Source organism: Oncorhynchus mykiss, chromosome 1 (assembly GCF_057628025.1).
Source record: "Oncorhynchus mykiss isolate SJ-2025 chromosome 1, ASM5762802v1, whole genome shotgun sequence".
Classification (NCBI taxonomy): domain Eukaryota; kingdom Metazoa; phylum Chordata; class Actinopteri; order Salmoniformes; family Salmonidae; genus Oncorhynchus; species Oncorhynchus mykiss.
This window is the reverse complement of record NC_143022.1, coordinates 75,638,360-75,657,418: the sequence shown is the minus strand read 5'-3', so window position 1 is coordinate 75,657,418 and position 19,059 is coordinate 75,638,360. Positions and strand designations below refer to the sequence as shown.

The 19,059-nt window shown below is 43.4% G+C and overlaps 1 protein-coding gene across 2 annotated transcripts in view; it reads right to left on the bottom strand.

The window, feature by feature from the left end:
* The window catches only part of pcsk2 (proprotein convertase subtilisin/kexin type 2), an 88,759-nt gene extending 70,080 nt beyond the window's left edge, over positions 1–18,679 (bottom strand). For both annotated transcript variants that reach the window (XM_090240338.1, XM_021611043.3), the window contains exons 1-2: positions 18,075–18,679; positions 13,447–13,551 (exon numbers count right to left, since the gene is read on the bottom strand). In XM_090240338.1, the coding sequence (XP_090096464.1) occupies positions 13,447–13,551; positions 18,075–18,269 (300 nt within the window). In that variant the 5' untranslated portion in view covers positions 18,270–18,679. The remainder of the gene's footprint in view (positions 1–13,446; positions 13,552–18,074) is intronic.
* Positions 18,680–19,059: the final 380 nt, after the last annotated feature.

Sequence of the window (19,059 nt, the reverse complement as noted above, 5' to 3'; positions counted from 1 at the left end):
GGCTGTAACAGAACTAAGTGTGGAATAAGTCAAGGGGTATGAATACTTTCTGAAGGCACTGTACATTCATAATGCCCTACCCCGTCCACCTGTGTCTCTAGTGTAGGGATGGAGGGGGGCGTCACATACATCAACAGGCTAATTCTATTTGTCTCAGTCTGAATCATCTGAATCATACATGCCATGCAGCTGGGTCCCTACAGTACCACACACACACACACACACACACACACACACACACACACAGGGGGATTTGAAAGAGACTGTTTCAGAGGGTGCCCTAGCAGACAAAAGAACTCCCCAATTAGCCTGACAAAGTCCTTGTGTTTGTTCCCATCATCAAAGACACTTTGACTAAAGAGCTTATTTACTGCTGCAACAGGGACACTTTTGCAAAAACAGGATCAACAACAGAGGGTGTTTTTTTTCTCATGATTTCATAAAGATTTACAATGGTGTTTCTAAAGGAGTGGTTTGTTAATATCTGGGTTATATGGTCTGATCTAATCAAGATAAACTAAATGTGGACACAAACGGTATTCAAGATGAAAGGGAGACATGAATGATCTAGTGAGGGGGCAGTGTGTTTCGCTAGAGGCAATGTAACTTAAGCCTATTTAATATAAAAGCTGGAGTTGAATTCAAGTAGAATTGAAACAGTAACAAAAGGCCATCTCGCCTCTGTTTCGGTAAGAAGCTGAGGGATGGGCCTGGAGAAGTGTAACCACTCAAGTTCATAGACAGAGCAATGGATTCAATGACCGACCATCCATGGTATCAAAATTATAGTTTTAACCATGTTTTGAGGCTATACAGTCTTTGTTCAGATTTACATTGTTTACAAACATTGCATTAAAGCAAGCGTTGCGTTCTGATGGGTATGACAGTTGAACTAAGCTCATGAGGCATTTAGAAGTTATATTCTTCAAGAACCAATGGTATACTAAATTAATGTATACATCCAAAACGTTATGTAGCAACAAAGGATTCTGGCTTTAAGTCCAAAAATCCCATTAGGGAATAATTGAACAGTCAAGCATAAAAAGCAGTTATCTCCACATTGGCAAATGTATTAAAATCTACATGCTTTGTCTATCATTTACTGTACAGCAAAATGCACAATATAATATAAAGCTCAAGTTAATAAAATTGAGTCTGAAAATAACATAACCAATATTGCTACATGAAATTGTGACCTGGCTGAATATTATATTAGACATCATCTAACGGCTCAAAGCCTTGAATCCTCTCACTCTCCCTATCATTCTCAGCGACTCTGAGGCAGTTAAACTAAGATAAAGGTATATAGCAATGAAAGATGACTCAGACAGTGACCAGAGCCAAATCAAGTGCCTGTACAGTAATGCTTTATATTCTCTCTACAGCCTGGGCTACAGCCTCATTTTCAGACTGGAGTAGGGCTCTCTATCTGGAAGTTATTAGGGAGAGTAAAGGACCTTGCTCTACTTGTCACTAGCTGCTCAAGGACACTAATTTAGTTGGAACTCCTTGCTCAGAATGACTGGTAAAGTACACGGTGCTGTCTTAAGATGAGCTCTATAAATGTACCTCTCTCCAGCTAATAGCTCATCCTCAGATGGAATTTACATTATTTTGCATAATGTCAAGGTAAGTTTCCATCAAGGCACTACTATTGAATTCCAAAATCTTTCAACTCCCTTTACAGACTTAAAAATATAACAACTTGCAGCTAGTGGCTCAATTTGGCCAAATAGCAATTCAACCACAGCTAGGTTACTTATCACATTGATGTTAAGTTCATAATATTGAGTCAATATTTTATTTTCAACTGCATGCTTGTTGAATAGAGTCAGATATGCAATGAAAGAAAGTCCTTCCTGAGCTTACATGTGTAAACACACATGATGGAGAGCGGACTAGGCATTGTCCGATGTGTTTTACCACCGTAGATAAGGGATCCGCCGTTAAGCATGCTCTTTACAAGGCTAGAGGACACTTATTGTTGGCTTTAAAAGGGACCAAGCCCATAAAACACATCTCTTCTTTCACTGCCTAAGTACCTGCGACAAATATAGCAGTCAGTGTGGACCCCTGACGATCCTATGTTACAGATAGATGCGAGCAAAACGTTTTGCATTTTGTCACAAAACAATTTTCAGACTCAGAGCATTGTGTTTTCTATCCTGTATACCTTTTCATTTTGCTAAACTGTCCAACATAGATGGAAAATGGACTAATGTGCACTATATAGCCATTTAATGGAGCCACATAGCACATCTCAACCTGGTGACGTACAAGGGAACGTAAAATAACCATCCATCTTCCTTCATCTCTCTCCCTCTCTCCTTCCATCGCCTATCTCCCTCGCTCCCTCCCTCTTCCTTCCTCCTTCCTCCCTCCATACCCCTCCATCCGTACCCTCCATTATATGACTAGCACTGGTGTTTCCCCTCGAGACAGCCCTCGACCCAGTGTCTCATGTCGCCCACTCACATCATCAGAAGGAGCCCGTGCACAATCATCCTCCCCGCGCTCTGCTCCCCACCTGCTCTCTGCCTGTTCCCTGTTCCTGCCTGCCAACTAGAAGCACCACCAAGCAAGGCTTCAAACGCCACCTCATTTCAAAGGGCTGAGCTGTCCTCCATCTTTCTCTATCTTTCTCTCCCTCCCTCTCTCTCTAAATCATCTCTATTTCAGAGCACCAAGATACAGCACATTTAGATGGATTAATTCCCTTCCAACATGGTACTGTCTTAACAACAAAGTGGATTTTTAGATGTAATGGCAAAATTTAGATTTCCACCTAAATAGATATACCTAAAAAGAACTGCTATTCATGTGTAATTACATGATTCCGACATGCCAAAACATGGTATATCTGGAAAGAACACATCTGGGAGATTATGAGGAAATTATCAGACGATAGGTAGGCGTTACATAGTTCAGAATACACAAGATCAAGCACACACAAAATAACAGTTTTTTTATTTTGAAAGTAATCCTTCATTGACAAGCTGTAAGTGAATTACTGATCTCCAGAACAGGAAACACATCAGATGGCTTCCACAACATGTGAATAACATCAGAAAAAAATGGGATTGATAGACCTAACAACTAGAAATGGGACGTTGTTTTAGTAAGTGGTGTCAGGTGTGGTCACGGGACAATTCCAGGTATCCCTAAACCTCTCCAAAGTGGCATATTAAATTAGATAATTCCAGTACTATTACATATTTGTAATCCCTAAATGCTATTTGTTAAGTATAAAAACACAATTTCTACCATATCAACCTCACTCAAATAGTGGTGGTGTTAATGGATATCCAGGGTACTTTCAAATGTCCTTTCAACCTGTCATGACTTCTGCCAAAGTCAATGCCTCTCCTTGTTCGGGCGGTGCTCGGCGGTCGATGTCACCGGTCTTCTAGCCATCATTGATCCATGTTTCATTTTCCATTGGTTTTGTCTTGTCTTCCTACACACCTGGTTCCAATCCCATTGTGTATTTAACCCTCTGTTTCCCCTCATGTCCTTGTCAGAGATTGTTTATTGCTATGCTCGTATTTTATTTTATTATGGACGTTGGTTTTGGAGTTTTTGTTTTACATTATTAAACTACTCCATTATACCAAGTTTGATTCTCCTGCGCCTGACTTCCCTGCCACCTACACACACGGCATGACAGAATCTCTGACCATAAATATGAAGTCAGCAGGAGTAAGTACCCCGGACATGGAGGTGGAGAAACGCGTCCAAGAGCATACGGAGAAGCTTTACCATCTGGGCGTCGCCATGGATCACGTGCTCTAGAATATGGACCGCTGGGAGAGACAGGGAGTTCTTCCAAGGCCGCCACCAGCACAACCGGGGTCTATCCTGAGCGCCCCTTTCCCGCCTGAACCCAGTGGGATCCGTCTATCCATGCCACAGGGGTACGTAAGAAATGCTGCCAACTGCCAAGGTTTCCTCCTCCAATTAAACCATTATCTGGCCACGGTCCAACCAGCTCCATCGACCGTGGGAAGGGTTTCGCCCTCGTCTCGTGCCTCACCGGGAGAGCACTGGAGTGGGCCAGCTCCGTGTGTGAACACAAAAGATGCGGCGTTGGACCATTTTGAGAAGTTCACCCGCCGTTTCCGGGCAGTCTTCGACCACCCACTCGAGGGCAGAGCGGCAGGTGAGCGTCTCTATCATCTGAGGCAGGAGACGAGGAGCAGTGTGCCCTCTGGAGTTTAGGACCCTGGCTGCAGGCGCGGGATGGAACAACAGGGCCGTGATCGACCATTACCGCTGCAGTCTGCGCGAGGACGTCCGTCAGGAGCTGGCCTGCAGAGACACCACCCTCACCTTCGACAACCTGCTGGCTACTCGCGGACATCCAGATCGGGTTCTGGTGGTTCCATCCTCCCACACCGATACCCATGAAGCTGGGAGGGACGGTTCCCGCTCGTGCACCATCTGTGGCCACAGAGGGCACACTGCTGGTCAGTGCCGGGTTGGGAATCGAGGCAGCAGGCAGAGGCAGCAGGCGGGGCACTCTTGCGTCACCCCAGGTGAGTCGGCACCATTCTCACCCAGAGCCCTCTGTCGCACATATATTTGTGTCTGTTACATTTCCTGAATTTTCCCCTCGTTCCCAGCATAAGACGCTAGTAGATTCAGGCGCGGCTGGGAATTTCATTGCTGAAGTGTTAGCTCGTAGTTTAGGGACCCCTATTGTTCCTGTGGATGTGCCTTTCCCCGTTCACGCCATAGATAGCCGACCATTAGGGTCAGGGTTTATCAGGGAGGCCACCGCTCCTTTGAGTATGGTGACGCAGGGGGGTCACACGGAGAAGATGAGTCTTTTCCTTATTGACTCTCCTGCGTATCCAGTGTTGCTAGGCCTACCCTGGTTAGCTTATCATAACCCCACTGTTTCTTGGCCACAGAGGGCTCTCACGGGACGGTCGAAATAGAGCTCAGGTAGGTGTTTAGGGGTTTCCGTTGGTGCTACTACGGTGGAAAGTCCAGACCAGGTCTCCACCATGCGCATTCCCCCAGAATATGCCGATTTGGCTCTCACCTTCTGTAAAAAGAAGGCGACTCAATGTTTTTTTTATTTTTTTATTTCACCTTTATTTAACCAGGTAGGCAAGTTGAAAACAAGTTCTCAATTACAATTGCGACCTGGCCAAGATAAAGCAAAGCAGTTCGACACATACAACGACACAGAGTTACACATGGAGTAAAACAAACATACAGTCAATAATGCAGTAGAAACAAGCTTATATACGATGTGAGCAAATGAGGTGACATAAGGGAGGTACAGTGCCTTGCGAAAGTATTCGGCCCCCTTGAACTTTGCGACCTTTTGCCACATTTCAGGCTTCAAACATAAAGATCTAAAAAAAAATTTTTTGTGAAGAATCAACAACAAGTGGGACACAATCATGAAGTGGATCGACATTTATTGGATATTTCAAACTTTTTTAACAAATCAAAAACTGAAAAATTGGGCGTGCAAAATTATTCAGCCCCTTTACTTTCAGTGCAGCAAACTCTCCCCAGAAGTTCAGTGAGGATCTCTGAATGATCCAATGTTGACCTAAATGACTAATGATGATAAATACAATCCAGCAGGGACAGGGAAGATGGTTAAAATTGATGGGAAGATGGATGGAGCAAAATACAGGACCATTCTGGAAGAAAACCTGATGGAGTCTGCAAAAGACCTGAGACTGGGACGGAGATTTGATCCAAAACATAAAGCAAAATCTACAATGGAATGGTTCAAAAATAAAGCAAAGGAACTAAATAAATAAAATAAAATAAATACAGTCGTGAAAGAGCTAGTTGTTTAGGCTAAATTATAGATGGGCTATGTACAGGTGCAGTAATCAGTGAGCTGCTCTGACAGCTGGTGCTTAAAGCTAGTGAGGGAGATAAGTGTTTCCAGTTTACCACCCCATTGACGGGGGGACTGTGCGATAGATCTCCTGGTAGACGCTGCACTTCCCAGGAGTCACGTGTATCCCCTGTCGCAAGCGGAGACGGTGGCTATGGAGACATATGTCTCCGAATCTCTGCGTCAGGGGTACATCCGGTCCTCCACTTCACCCGTCTCCTCGAGTTTCTTTTTTGTGAAGAAGAAGGATGGAGGTTTGCGCCCGTGCATTGATTATCGAGGTCTCAATCAAATCACGGTGAGGTACAGTTACCCGCTTACCTCTTATTGCCACGGCGATTGAGTCAATGCACGCGATTGAGTCAATGCACGGGGCGATCTTCTTCACTAAACTAGATCTCAGGAGTGCGTACAACCTGGTGCGTATCCGAGAGGGAGAAGAGTGGAAGACGGCATTTAGTACCACCTCAGGGCATTATGGGTACCTCGTCATGCCGTACGGGTTAATGAATGCTCCATCAGTCTTCCAATCCTTTGTAGACTAGATTTTCAGGGACCTGCACGGGCAGGGTGTAGTGGTGTATATTGATGACATTCTAATATACTCCGCTACACGTGCCAAGCATGTGCCAAGCCCTGGTGCGCAAAGTGCTTGGTCGCCTGTTGGAGCATGACCTGTACATCAAGGCTGAGAAATGCCTTTTCTTCCAACAGTCCGTCTCCTTCCTAGGGCATAGCATTTCCACATCAGGAGTGGAGATGGAGAGTGACCGCATTGCAGCCGTGCGTAATTGGCCGACTCCCACCACGGTGAAGGAGGTGCAGCGATTCTTAGGGTTTGCCAACTACTACCGGAGGTTTATCCGGGGTTTTGGTCAGGTAGCTGCTCCCATTACCTCACTGCTGAAGGGGGGGCCTGGTACGCTTACAGTGGTCAGGGCTTTTAGTCACCCGAAAGCTCTGTTTACCTCGGCTCCTGTGTTGGCCCATCCGGATCCCTCTTTGGCATTCATAGTGGAGGTGGATGCTTCCGAGGCTGGGATAGGAGCTGTGCTCTCTCAATGCTCGGGTACGCCACCGAAACTCCGCCCCTGTGCCTTTTTCTCGAAGAAGATCAGCCCGGCAGAGCGAAACTATGATGTGGGGGACTGGGAGCTATTGGCTGTCGTTAAGGCTTTGAAGGTGTGGAGACATTGGCTTGAGGGGGCTAAACACCCCTTTCTCATCTGGACTGACCACCGCAATCCGGAGTACATCCGGGCGGCGAGGAGAATGGATCCTCGCCAGGCAGGGTGGGCCATGTTTTTCACCCGTTTTGTGTTTACCCTCTCTTACAGACCAGGCTCCCATAACGTTAAGGCAGGCGCACTGTTCCGGCTGTATGACACAGAGGAGCGGTCAATGGATCCCACTCCCATACTCTCAGCCTCTTGTTTGGTGACGCCGGTTGTGTGGGAGCTGGACGCGGACATTTCCCGGGCGTCACGTGCAGAGCCCGTTCCCCCTCAATGTCCAGCTGGACGTCTGTACGTTCCGTCTGCTGTCCGCGATCGGCTGATCTATTGGGCCCACACGTCACCCTCCTCTGGTCATCCTGGGATCGGTCGGACAGTGCGCTGTCTTAGTGGGAGGCACTGGCGGCCCACTTTAGCTAAGGACGCGAGGGTTTATGTTTCCTGCTGCTCAGTGTGCGCCCAGTGCAAGGCTCCTAGACACATTCCCAGAGGTAAGTTACAACCCTCACCCGTTCCACAATGGCCATGGTCGCACCCGTCGGTGGATTTTAAAACCGATCTTCCACCTTCACAGGGTAACAACACGATCCTGGTCGTTGTGGATAGTTTTTCCTGTCGCCTCCTCCCTTTGCCTGGTCTCCCTACGGCCCTACAAACTGCGCAGGCCCTGTTTACACACATCTTCCGGCACTACGGGGTGCCTGAGGATATAGTGTCTGATCGGGGTCCCCAGTTCACGTCAAGGGTCTGGAACGTGTTCATGGAACATCTGGGGGTCTCGGTCAGCCTCACCTCAGGTTTTCTCGGGGGGGGGGGGGGGGGGGGGGGGGTACTGTCATGACTTCTACCAAAGTTGATGCCTCTCCTTGCTCGGGCAGGGCTCAGCGGTCGACGTCACCGGTCTTCTTCCTACACACCTGGTTCCAATCCCATTCATTTATTGTTGTGTATTTAACCCTATGTTTCCCCTCATGTCCTTGTCAGAGATTGTTTATTGTTATGCTCGTGTTTTATGGATTGGTGCGCGACGGGTTCTTGTACCCATGTTTATTTTATTATGTACTTTGGTTTTGGAGTTTTGTTTTACGTTATAAACTACTCCATTACACCAACCTCTCTCAAACACTGTGGTGGTGTCGGAGGACATACAGGGGATATCCAAGTGTTTTCATCATATTTTTCATGCGCAAAGATATAGTCACTCGGTGGACATTCAATGTTGCCATTACCAACCTAAGGATTAATTTCATATAGTTATAGCTCAAACACAGACCAAATCAAACATTATCTTGTAAGATGTATGCTGTTTGGTGAAAACGTTTTGACTCTCTGGGCTGGTGATGAATAACGGTAGGTCACAGGCAGACAAAGAAGACATGATCTGTGGAGTCCAGGCTTTCGGAATCAACCTATTCCGTGTTTAAGTGGGTTTAATGTTTTTATAATGTTTACATAATGCTTTATTCATCTTATATGTATATAGAGTACCAGTCCAAATTTTGGACACACCAAGTCATTCCACGGTTTTTCTTTACGTTTACTATTTTCTACATTGTAGAATAACAGTAAAGACATCAAAACTATGAAATATCACACATAGGATCATGTAGTAACCAAATACGTGTTAAACAAATTCATATTTGAGATTCTTCAAAGTAGCCACCCTTTGCCTTGATGACAGCTTTGCACAATCTTGGCCTTTTCTCAACTAGCTCCATGAGGTAGTCACCTGGAATTGCATTTCAATTAACAGCCTTGTTAAAAGTACATTTGTGGAATGTATTTTCTTCTTAATGCATTTGAGCCAATCAGTTGTGTTGTGACAAGGTAGGGATGGTATACAGAAGATAGCCCTATTTGGTAAAAGACCATGTCCATATTATGGCAAGAACACCTCAAATAAGCAAAGAGAAATGACAGTCCATCATTAATTTAAGACATGAAGGTCAGTCAATACAGAAAATGTCAAGAACTTGTGTGAAGTCGCAAAAACCATCAAGCGCTATGATGAAAATGTCTCTCATGATGCTTCAAAGAGTTCAGGTAACAGAAACATCTCAACATCAACTGTTCAGAGGAAACTGTGTGAATTATTGTTAATAAACCACTACTAAAGGACACCAATAAGAAGAAGAGACTTGCTTGGGCCAAGAAACACAAGCAATGGACATTAGACTGGTGGAAATCTGTCCTTTGTTCTGATAAATCCAAATTTGAGATTTTTGGTTCCAATCGCTGTGTCTTTGTGAGATGCAGAGTAGGTGAACAGATGATCTATGCATGTGTGGTTCCCACCGTGAAGCATGGGGGATGAGGTGTGATGGTGTGGGGATGCTTTTCTGGTGATACTGTCAGTGATTTATTTAGAATTCATGGCACAATTCACCAGCATGGCTGCCACAGAATTCTGCAGCGATACGCCATCCCATCTGGTTTGCGCTTAGTGGGACTATCATTTGTTTTCAACAGGACAATGACCCAACACACCTCCAGGCTGTGTAAGGGCAATTTGACCAAGAAGGAGAGGGATGGAGTGCTGCATCAGATGACCTGGCCTCCACAATCCCCCGACCTCAACTCAAATGAGATGGTTTGGGATGAGTTCGACCGCAGACATCTGCTATCTGAGCAGCTAACCGATCGCTGCAGCTGTACATAGTCTATCGGTAAATAGCCCACCCAATTTTACCTACCTCATCCCCATACTGTTTATATTTATTTATTATTATTATTATTACATATTTATTTACTTTTCTGCTCTTTTGCACACCAGTACATGACCATCTGATCATTTATCACTCCAGTGTTAATCTACAAAATTGTAATTATTCGCCTACCTCCTCATGCCTTTTGCACACAATGTATATAGACTCTCTTTTTTTCTACTGTGTTATTGACTTGTTAATTGTTTACGCCATGTGTAACTCTGTGTTGTCTGTTCACACTGCTATGCTTTATCTTGGTCAGGTCGCAGTTGCAAATGAGAACTTGTTCTCAACTAGCCTACCTGGTTAAATAAAGGTGAAATAAAAAAAAAAGAGTGAAGGAAAAGCAGCCAACAACTACTCAGCATAATTGGGAACTCCTTCAAGACTGTTGGAAAATAATTCCAGGTGAAGCTGATTGAGAGAATGCCAAGAGTGTTCAAAGCTGTCATCAAGAATGCCAAGAGTGTTCAAAGCTGTCATCAAGGCAAAGGGTGGATACTTTTAAGAATCTCAAATATAAAATAAAACATTTTTTTGGTTACTACCTTATTCCATATGCGTTATTTCATAGTTTTGATGTCTTCACTATTATTCTACAATGTAGAAAATAGTAAAAAAATGAATAAGTATGTGTGTCCATACTTTTGAATGGTACTGTATGTATATACTGTATTCTAATCTACTGTACATTAGTCAATGCCATTCCGACATTGCTCGATCTAATGTTTATATCTTTCTTAATTCCATTATTTTATTTTTAGGTTTGTGTGTATTGTTGTGAATCATTTTTAGATACTACTTTACTGTTAAATACTACTGCACTGTTGGAGCTAGGAAAACAAGCATTTCGCTACACATCTGCTAAATATATGTATGTGACCAATACAATTTGATTTGATTTGATATATGCTTCACCATACAAACCGGAATGTAGGTAGCAGCCATTTTGAAATGAGGTCATCGGCTCGGCCTGCTCTTATACATTCATATACAGTATAGTAAGTCATACCAAAGATTTTAAGGCACAAATCAATAGCCAAGATACTCTGCTTTCCGCAGACACCCTGCTTTTGCAGATCGTTCTCATACCAGACTGAATTTAATTTTTAAAAAATCAAATAGGGTCCTTTACATTTAAGAGGATAAACTACAAAGATAGAGCACATTTTATATTCATGGTCAGAAATGTAGCCCTATGAATTATAACTCAAAGGTCATGTTCCCCAGGTGGAACAAATGAGAGGTTTATACCAAGACATGAATGAATAGGGAAGAGGGATAATGTCAAAATGAAGACACAAGCAGACATGTGTCACAGATCTGTCTGTAGTTGGCTTGAGGAAGGAGTAGCCCTTAACCACAGATCTAGGTGAACATTGTCCTACCCCCAATCCTAATCGTTTCTATTAGAGGGATGGAAAAATATCTGATCCTGTATCAGTGGTTAGGGAAAACTCAGAGATAACAGAGCTGTGTGTATAAACCAACCTCCACTTTTTACCCGAGGACATAAACAGAATCTAATCAATACTCTACTTCAGTCAATAGGGCCACTAGACAATCTGTTGGTTTTCTAAGGAACCTGTAAGATCATGATTACTCCTTATGTCGTCGTAAAAGGCTCATAAATTCAACAAAATTGCACCTGCTTAGGTATCCATTTTTTATCATTCAGAATAATAACTAGAACCTGGAAGAATTCTATCTGGGTCATCCTCCACAATACAACCCATTGTCCTAGGAGAAACACTCAAAGCACAACAGGAGAACAAGCTAGTAATACTTTAAAAGAGACAGAGGCAGCAACAATGTGCAGCTAACCTCTCCCACCATTTCAGAACCACAGAAAGCTGAAAATATGAGCATGTTGAGCAGAGAGCATCCCCGATGTAGAGCTTACGGGGTTTACACTATATTTCCGCCCTGCGGGAATCGAATTAACATAAAAAAATCCCATTTACATCTGTCAGTTTAACCTCTATAGGATCGGTGTGTCCCCCATGGAACGGTTAAGCTAACGTAGGCTAATGTGACTAGCATGAGGTTGTAAGTATCATGAACATTTCCCAGGACATAGCCATATCTGATATGGGCAGAAAGATTAAATTCTTAATTTAACTGCACTGTCCAATTTACAGTAGCTATTACAGTAAAATAATACCATACAATTATTTGAGTAGAGTGCACAATTATGAACTTGAAAATGTATTAATAAACCAATTATGTACATTTGAGCAATCTTGATACAACATTTTGAACAGATATGCAATGGTTCATTGGATCAGTCTAAAACTTTGCACATATACTGCTGCCATCTAGTGGACGAAATAATACAATATGGCCTTTCTCTTGCATTTCAAAGATGATGGTACAACAACAACAAAAACGCATGTTTTTTTCTTTGTATTATCTTTTACCAGATTCAATGTGTTATATTCTCCAACATTAATGTCACATTTCCACAAACTTCAAAGTGTTTCCTTTCAAATGGTATCAATAATATGCATATCCTTGCTTCAGGTCCTGAGCTACAGGCAGTTAGATTTGGTTGTCATTTTAGGTGGGAAAAAAAATAGGGGGAAAAATGGGGGGATCCTTGTGAGGTTGCACTTCCGCATCTGGGGTGAAAGATGACAGAGCTAGAGTGGTGTTTGTCAGACCATAAGACATCCCGAAAACTATTATGGAAAGATGAGACTATCTACGACCCCCACAAGTGTCCGAAGCTGCTTGGTTTGTTTCTCAAGCATTCCCGGAAGTCTTGCGAGGTTGCGCCTCTGGGTTTAGAAACTCTGTGGTTAGATTTGGGTCACCTTCAACAAAATTGCTTTCACCCATAAACATAGAAATTTCATGCGATATAAAGATGGAAAATTGTCATTCTATCTTCCTGATAAAAGCATCCCATTCATGAAGAAGTATTGATATTCTGCTCTTCTTTTACATTTCTGAATGAAATCTGCAGTAGTTTTGAGATCATTATCATATGCTCGGTATAACCTACTTTTGGTGCCTATTTTCTGTAGGCATTATACAGTATATCCAAGTCAGTAACCAGGGGCTGTCTATGCCTTTTTCACCTTTATATCTATGTGAATAAATGTGGCTAGATTGAAAGAAAGGTGCAAAACCAATTTCTCAGTTTGACATGAAACATGAGATTAAAAAGAAGTGCATTATGTTTAAGTGTTATATTTAATTTAAGAACTGAATTAATACTTTCCTCGTGGCACGGGCTGGATGGAATAATGCTGTGTAGCTTTCTGAAGTGATTATGTAGGCTACTATAAGAAATCACATGGACTTCAGCACTAAACATACAAGTGGCATGACTAACATCAGTTTTAATCATAGCTTGTTACAGCCCAAGCCTTTCCTAGTCATCATATTCATACTGCAAAAGAATGAGTGATTTTTTAAAAATAACACTGTATGCAAAGACAAGATAATAACTTTGATAGATAAACTTGTTAGGGGCTAGTATGTCCCTTGAGGAGCCAGCCTCAAATTGTAATCATTTTTTCGGGGTGGCGTTGGAACTAGGCCGGTTTCCATGGGAACCTGGGTGTCTGTGTGTGTGCGTGTGTGTGCATGTGTGCGTGTGTGTGCGTGCGCGCGTGTGTGTTTTACTTACCCTGCGGTCTTTCTCCAGACGCTGTCTGTGCCGAAGGCTGCGTTTGCTCCTCCTCTGAGGGGTGTCCTGGGGGTAGAAGTGAAAAAGGCCCTCTCCAAAGGGAAGCTGGAAAAGAGAGAGAATAATTGCGTGAGACAAGGAAAGAAAGAGAGAGGGAAGGATTGAGTGAGAAAGTGTTGGAGAAAGAAGGAAGGTAGAGAGTGGGAGAAGAAAGAGATGAAGTTATGGAAAGAAAAATGGGGGAATGAGAGAGAGCGGTTGATGGAGGCACAGAGAATGATGGAGGAAGGAGACAGGTGAGAGAGGAAAGATTAAGCAATGGACCGAAATATATATATAGAAAGTAATGGAGTGAATGGCAGAATGGCAGAATGGAAAAAGAGGGAGAGAGAGAGAGAGAGAGAGAGAGAGAGAGAGAGAGAGAGAGCATCACTCCATTCTGTGGAATCACAGGGTCTATTTTAAGAAAGTGTGCACTGCTGGAATGAACTACCATAAATCACAGGGGGTAGAAATGAGATGCATGGTACGAGCAGTGCCTAAGGCTCCCTAGTAAGATTAAAGACCTCCATACGCTGTAATAAAGGCTGGGGTGCCAGGTCACAGTTTTCAATGAAACACAGTCTAATGTGCCTGTCTGATCTATGTGAATCAGTATGTTTATGCAGCTATGTTAATGTATGGTTACCAGGGTCCACTGCACTCAGCCATCGTACAATACAGTAAGACTTGCAGTAAATAGCCGATGTGAGAGGATGTTCAAGAGTAAATCCTGGCTTCCCTTTTCACAGGATGTTATGTACAGTAAATGCTGGTGATTCAAAGTAAACATTAGGGAATTGCCTTAATGTGTGTGTGTCACTGCACAGATATTGTTTAATGGTGTGTGTGCTATGGAGACAAACATAGCTGGATATTACATAATCTAGAGAAGGTGTATGTGTGGAGCAGTGAAAGAGTGGATGGAGGGGGATTGCCTACTGTATGGAAGTGTCTACAAGGAGAAAGACTAGCAAGCAGACACTTTCAGAAACCAGTTAGAGATTGTGCCATTAAACCTCAGTCAAAACAACACACATTCCGTATCTAATCATCCTTGTCAAACTACACATCAAGTCTTCAGTAGCCAAGAGGGACATGCCATTATTTTGAATGCCGAAGTGAGAATTTTAATTCACAAAACCACAGTAACCTCGATTTTTATGCTTCGCCTCAATGCCTTGCTCCCCAGCCAATTGCACCCACGCTCTTATTCTGACATCTGACAAGGCAGTTCAGTCAGGGGGATCATTTTTCCTGTTGAGACATCAATGGCTGCTTAAGGTGTTTGATGTGTGATGACAGGGCCTGCATTCACTGGGCTGTTTAAGAGCATTGGGCAAGTAACCGAAAGGTCGCTGGTTTGAATCCCTGAGCCAACTAGGTGAAAAATGTGCCCTTGTGCAAGGCACTTAACCCTAAATGCTCCTGTATGTCGCTCTGGATAAGAGTGTCTGCTAAATTACTAAAATTATAAGTATAAACTGCCATGTCTGAAGACAAAGTAATCTGCTGGTTTCTGATCAAATTGTTTTCTACATTGAGAATTCAGTGAATTGATTTATGATAAAGTGTATGAAGAGTATACAGACTTTAGAAACGGACTCTTATTTAGATCATCTTGCTGACCCGGACAATGCTCGGTCTAAATGTATGGAACAAACACATAAATGCAGTGTAGGCGTACTTGACACCTTGGCATGTAATTCCAAAAAAAAAGCACCAAGCAATTGAACATGTGTGTGTAATATACGCTCAATGATTGGGCTCAAGGATAAGAACTTACTCAGGCTTTCACATAGCAAGTGAAAGGATCTTCTGTGGTCACACGTTATTTGGATAGTCCGGACTTTCCATACGTAGATGCTCTACAGATGGTGATACGGTCAACAAACTATATTATGATAAGCAACTGCTTGCTAAGATTACGGTTAGGGTTAGGTTTAGAATAAGGTTAAAGGCTAAGGTTCGGGTTTGGGTAAGGGTTAAGTTTAGGGTTAGGATGAGGGTTGCGGTTAGGGTTAGTAGATAGTTAGTTGAAATGTTACTGATGGTCTGTAGAGCATCTACAGATGGACTATCCCAAAAAAGTGTTACATATTCTGTTAGCAGGTGTGCATGTGTGAGAACATAGTGACCTCATCAGAATCCTTATGTTTATTCCTTGGATAATATCCGTATGTTTATTCAACCCTGAAGAAGGCACTCTGTGCCGATACGTTGGTTAGGTGTACCCATTAAATTGTTGAGAGCATATTCAGAGCGTGAAACTTTCTTTCTTTCTTTTTATAGTTACCCTCCTTTAGTCAGTAACTCTACAACATTTTTGGGGTGTGTGTCAGCTCAGGAAGCCTAGAGTGTTGGGCCCATAACCAAAAGATTGCTGGTTAGAATCCCGGAGCCGAAAAGGTGGATGAATCTGACTTTCTGACCTTGAACAAGGCAGTTAACCTCCAACAACTGCTCCCTGGGTGCCGATGACGTCGATTAAGGCAGCACCCCGCACCTCTCTGATTCAGATGGGGTGGTCTAAATGAGGAAGACACACATGCCGTCCCTGGGAGGGACGCGTCACTTGAATGGGTTGAGTCACTGATGTGATCTTCCTGTCTGGGTTGGCTCCCCCCCTTGGGTTGTGCCGTGGCGGTGATCTTTGTGGGCTATACTCGGCCTTGTCTCAGAATGGTAAATTGGTGGTTGAAGATATCCCTCTAGTGGTGTGGGGGCTGTGCTTTGGCAAAGTGGGTGGGGTTATATCCTGCCTGTTTGGCCCTGTCTGGGGGTATCATCGGATGGGGCCACAGTGTCTCCTGACCCCTCCTGTCTCAGTTTTTATGCTGCAGTAGTTTATGTGTCGGGGGGCTAGGGTCAGTTTGTTATATCTGGAGTACTTCTCCTGTCTTATCCGGTGTCTTGTGTAAATTTAAGTATGCTCTCTCTAATTCTCTCTTTCTCTCGGAGGATCTGAGCCCTAGGACCATGCCTCAGGACTACCTGGCATGATGACTCCTTGCTGTCCCCAGTCCACCTGGCCGTGCTGCTGCTCCAGTTTCAACTGTTCTGCCTGCGGCTATGGAATCCTGACCTGTTCACCGGATGTGCTACCTGTCCCAGACCTGCTGTTTTCAACTCTCTAGAGACAGCAGGAGTGGTAGAAATACTCTTAATGATCGGCTATGAAAAGCCAACTGACATTTACTCCTGAGGTGCTGACTTGCTGCACCCTCGACAACTACTGTGATTATTATTATTTGACCATGCTGGTCATTTATGAACATTTGAACATCTTGGCCATGTTCTGTTATAATCTCCACCCGGCACAGCCAGAAGAGGACTGGCCACCCCTCATAGCCTGGTTCCTCTCTAGGTTTCTTCCTAGGTTTTGGCCTTTCTAGGGAGTTTTTCCTAGCCACCGTGCTTCTACACCTGCATTGCTTGCTGTTTGGGGTTTTAGGCTGGGTTTCTGTACAGCACTTTGAGATATCAGCTGATGTACGAAGGGCTATATAAATAAATTTGATTTGATGTTGATTTGATTTCAGTTAAATGAATTCAGTTATGCAACTGACCTGTAGCACCCTCTACAACCACTGTGATTATTATTATTTGACCCTGTTGGCCATCCATGAACGTTTGAACATCTTGGCCATGTACTGTTATAATCTCCACCCGGCACAGCCAGAAGAGGACTGGTCACCCCTCAGAGCCCGGTTCCTCTCTAGGTTTCTCCCTAGGTTCCTGCCTTTCTATGGGTTTTGTCCTAGCCACTGTGCTTCTACATCTGCATTGCTTGCTATTTGGGGCTTTAGGCTGGGTTTCTGTATAGCACTTTGTGACATCAGCTGATGTAAAAAGGGCTTTATAGATACATTTGATTGATTGATCGATTGATTACAGTGTTTGACAGAGACCTATATTTATGAACTGACAACTATATTTTTAGGCTCAGGCTACAGGTCATCAACTAACTAAATTAGTTTTCAATGATGTCTTGAGTGGGCAGAGTCCTCAAGGATGATCCCAGTGTTACTGATGTTAGGCTGCTATTAGCCTGCCCTAATTCACATAATCTATTCAGTCCACATTTATAATTTCCAAAATTACTGGGGACCAAGAAATGTACTGGCAATATGGTGGCAGTTTTGGAACAAATGTAACTGATTGACAGTTTCAGTGATAGCATTCGAAGAAAATGTTAGATTACAGCAGCAATTTAGGCTCAAGACATATTTATGTATCGAATATGAAGATTAGGCGACATAAACCGATATATTATGTAACCAAATAAATGATCGAGATCAACTTAATTGACGGTCATCTGAAAAACAAAACAAATAGGGCTAGGCATAATTCAAATAATATGCTATAAATTAAAAACATGTAACTGAAGTCAAAACAAATATGTATGTTTCTAAAATAATAGCCCAAATAATATGTATAATATTCTAGGCCATTTAGAAAAGAAAAATAACAATAAGAATATTATTTTTTTCAAGTGGAGTTTAGCGACAAAAACTGGGCATGTTCATCAATGAAAATCGAATTAGCCTACATAATCCTAATTTTCTGCACATAACGTTACGATTTACCTTCCGGGAGCTTTGAAACCCGTGCTCCGTTGCAAGTTGGTGCGCTTCATCATGTGCGCCTTCGTGCAATTGAACCAAGAGATGATTTGTAAATATCCCTTCCTCCGTGGCTTGTGTTGCAAGAACCAGCGAGTTTAGTAATATCAATCCAACTGCTGTCCCATATCTGAGAGATCCGAGCATCATGTCTGGCATGTATCAGGGTGCCTGTCGGAGTGAATTCTTCGGGCGGGATGCTCCTCTGAAGAGATGTCTGAATCAGACCTTTTGGGGATACATCTCCTCGGCTGCTGAGGGCTAGTGGAAGTTGGACCGTCCTTCGGGTTTTAGCGTCTCTTTGCTGTGTGGGCGATGCTACGAGACCAGTCGACGGGTGGTTGTGTTTCAGACCAAACCTGCATCCTCAGCTCTCTCTCCTTCTTCATCTATCATTTATCAGCTCCTCCGTTCAGGTCCTCTCCGCGTGACGTTCCACCAATCGGCGCCGGCGGGTGTGTCTCCCTCTTCTCTTCCTCTCTCTCAGCTCTAGCGAGTCTTAGTGGAGAGGAGTAGGACACTTCCAGGACACCGGAGAATTCCTTCTCTGGTCAGATTTGGTGGTGAATACCTAAGTAGGAAAAGTCTGGTAGGAAATCCCTGAATAGAAACACCTACAGCAACTAGTTCTACATGGTCCTCCTTAAATAACTTTGTGAATGATTCCTTGCTTTATTAGACCCCTGGTGTGCAGAAAATTATACCAGTGTCCAAGTACAGCGCCAGGCATAAACATTTGCTGCATCTTAGTCATTTAGCAGACACTCTTATCCAGAGCGACTTACAGCTGCAATTACAGTTAAGTGCCTTGCTCAAGGGCACATCGAAAATATTTCTCCTAGTTGGCACTGGGATTTGAATCAGTGACATTTCGGTTACAATCCCAACACTCTTAACTGCTAGGCTACTATCCCAACACTCTTAACTGCTAGGCTACTATCCCAAGTAG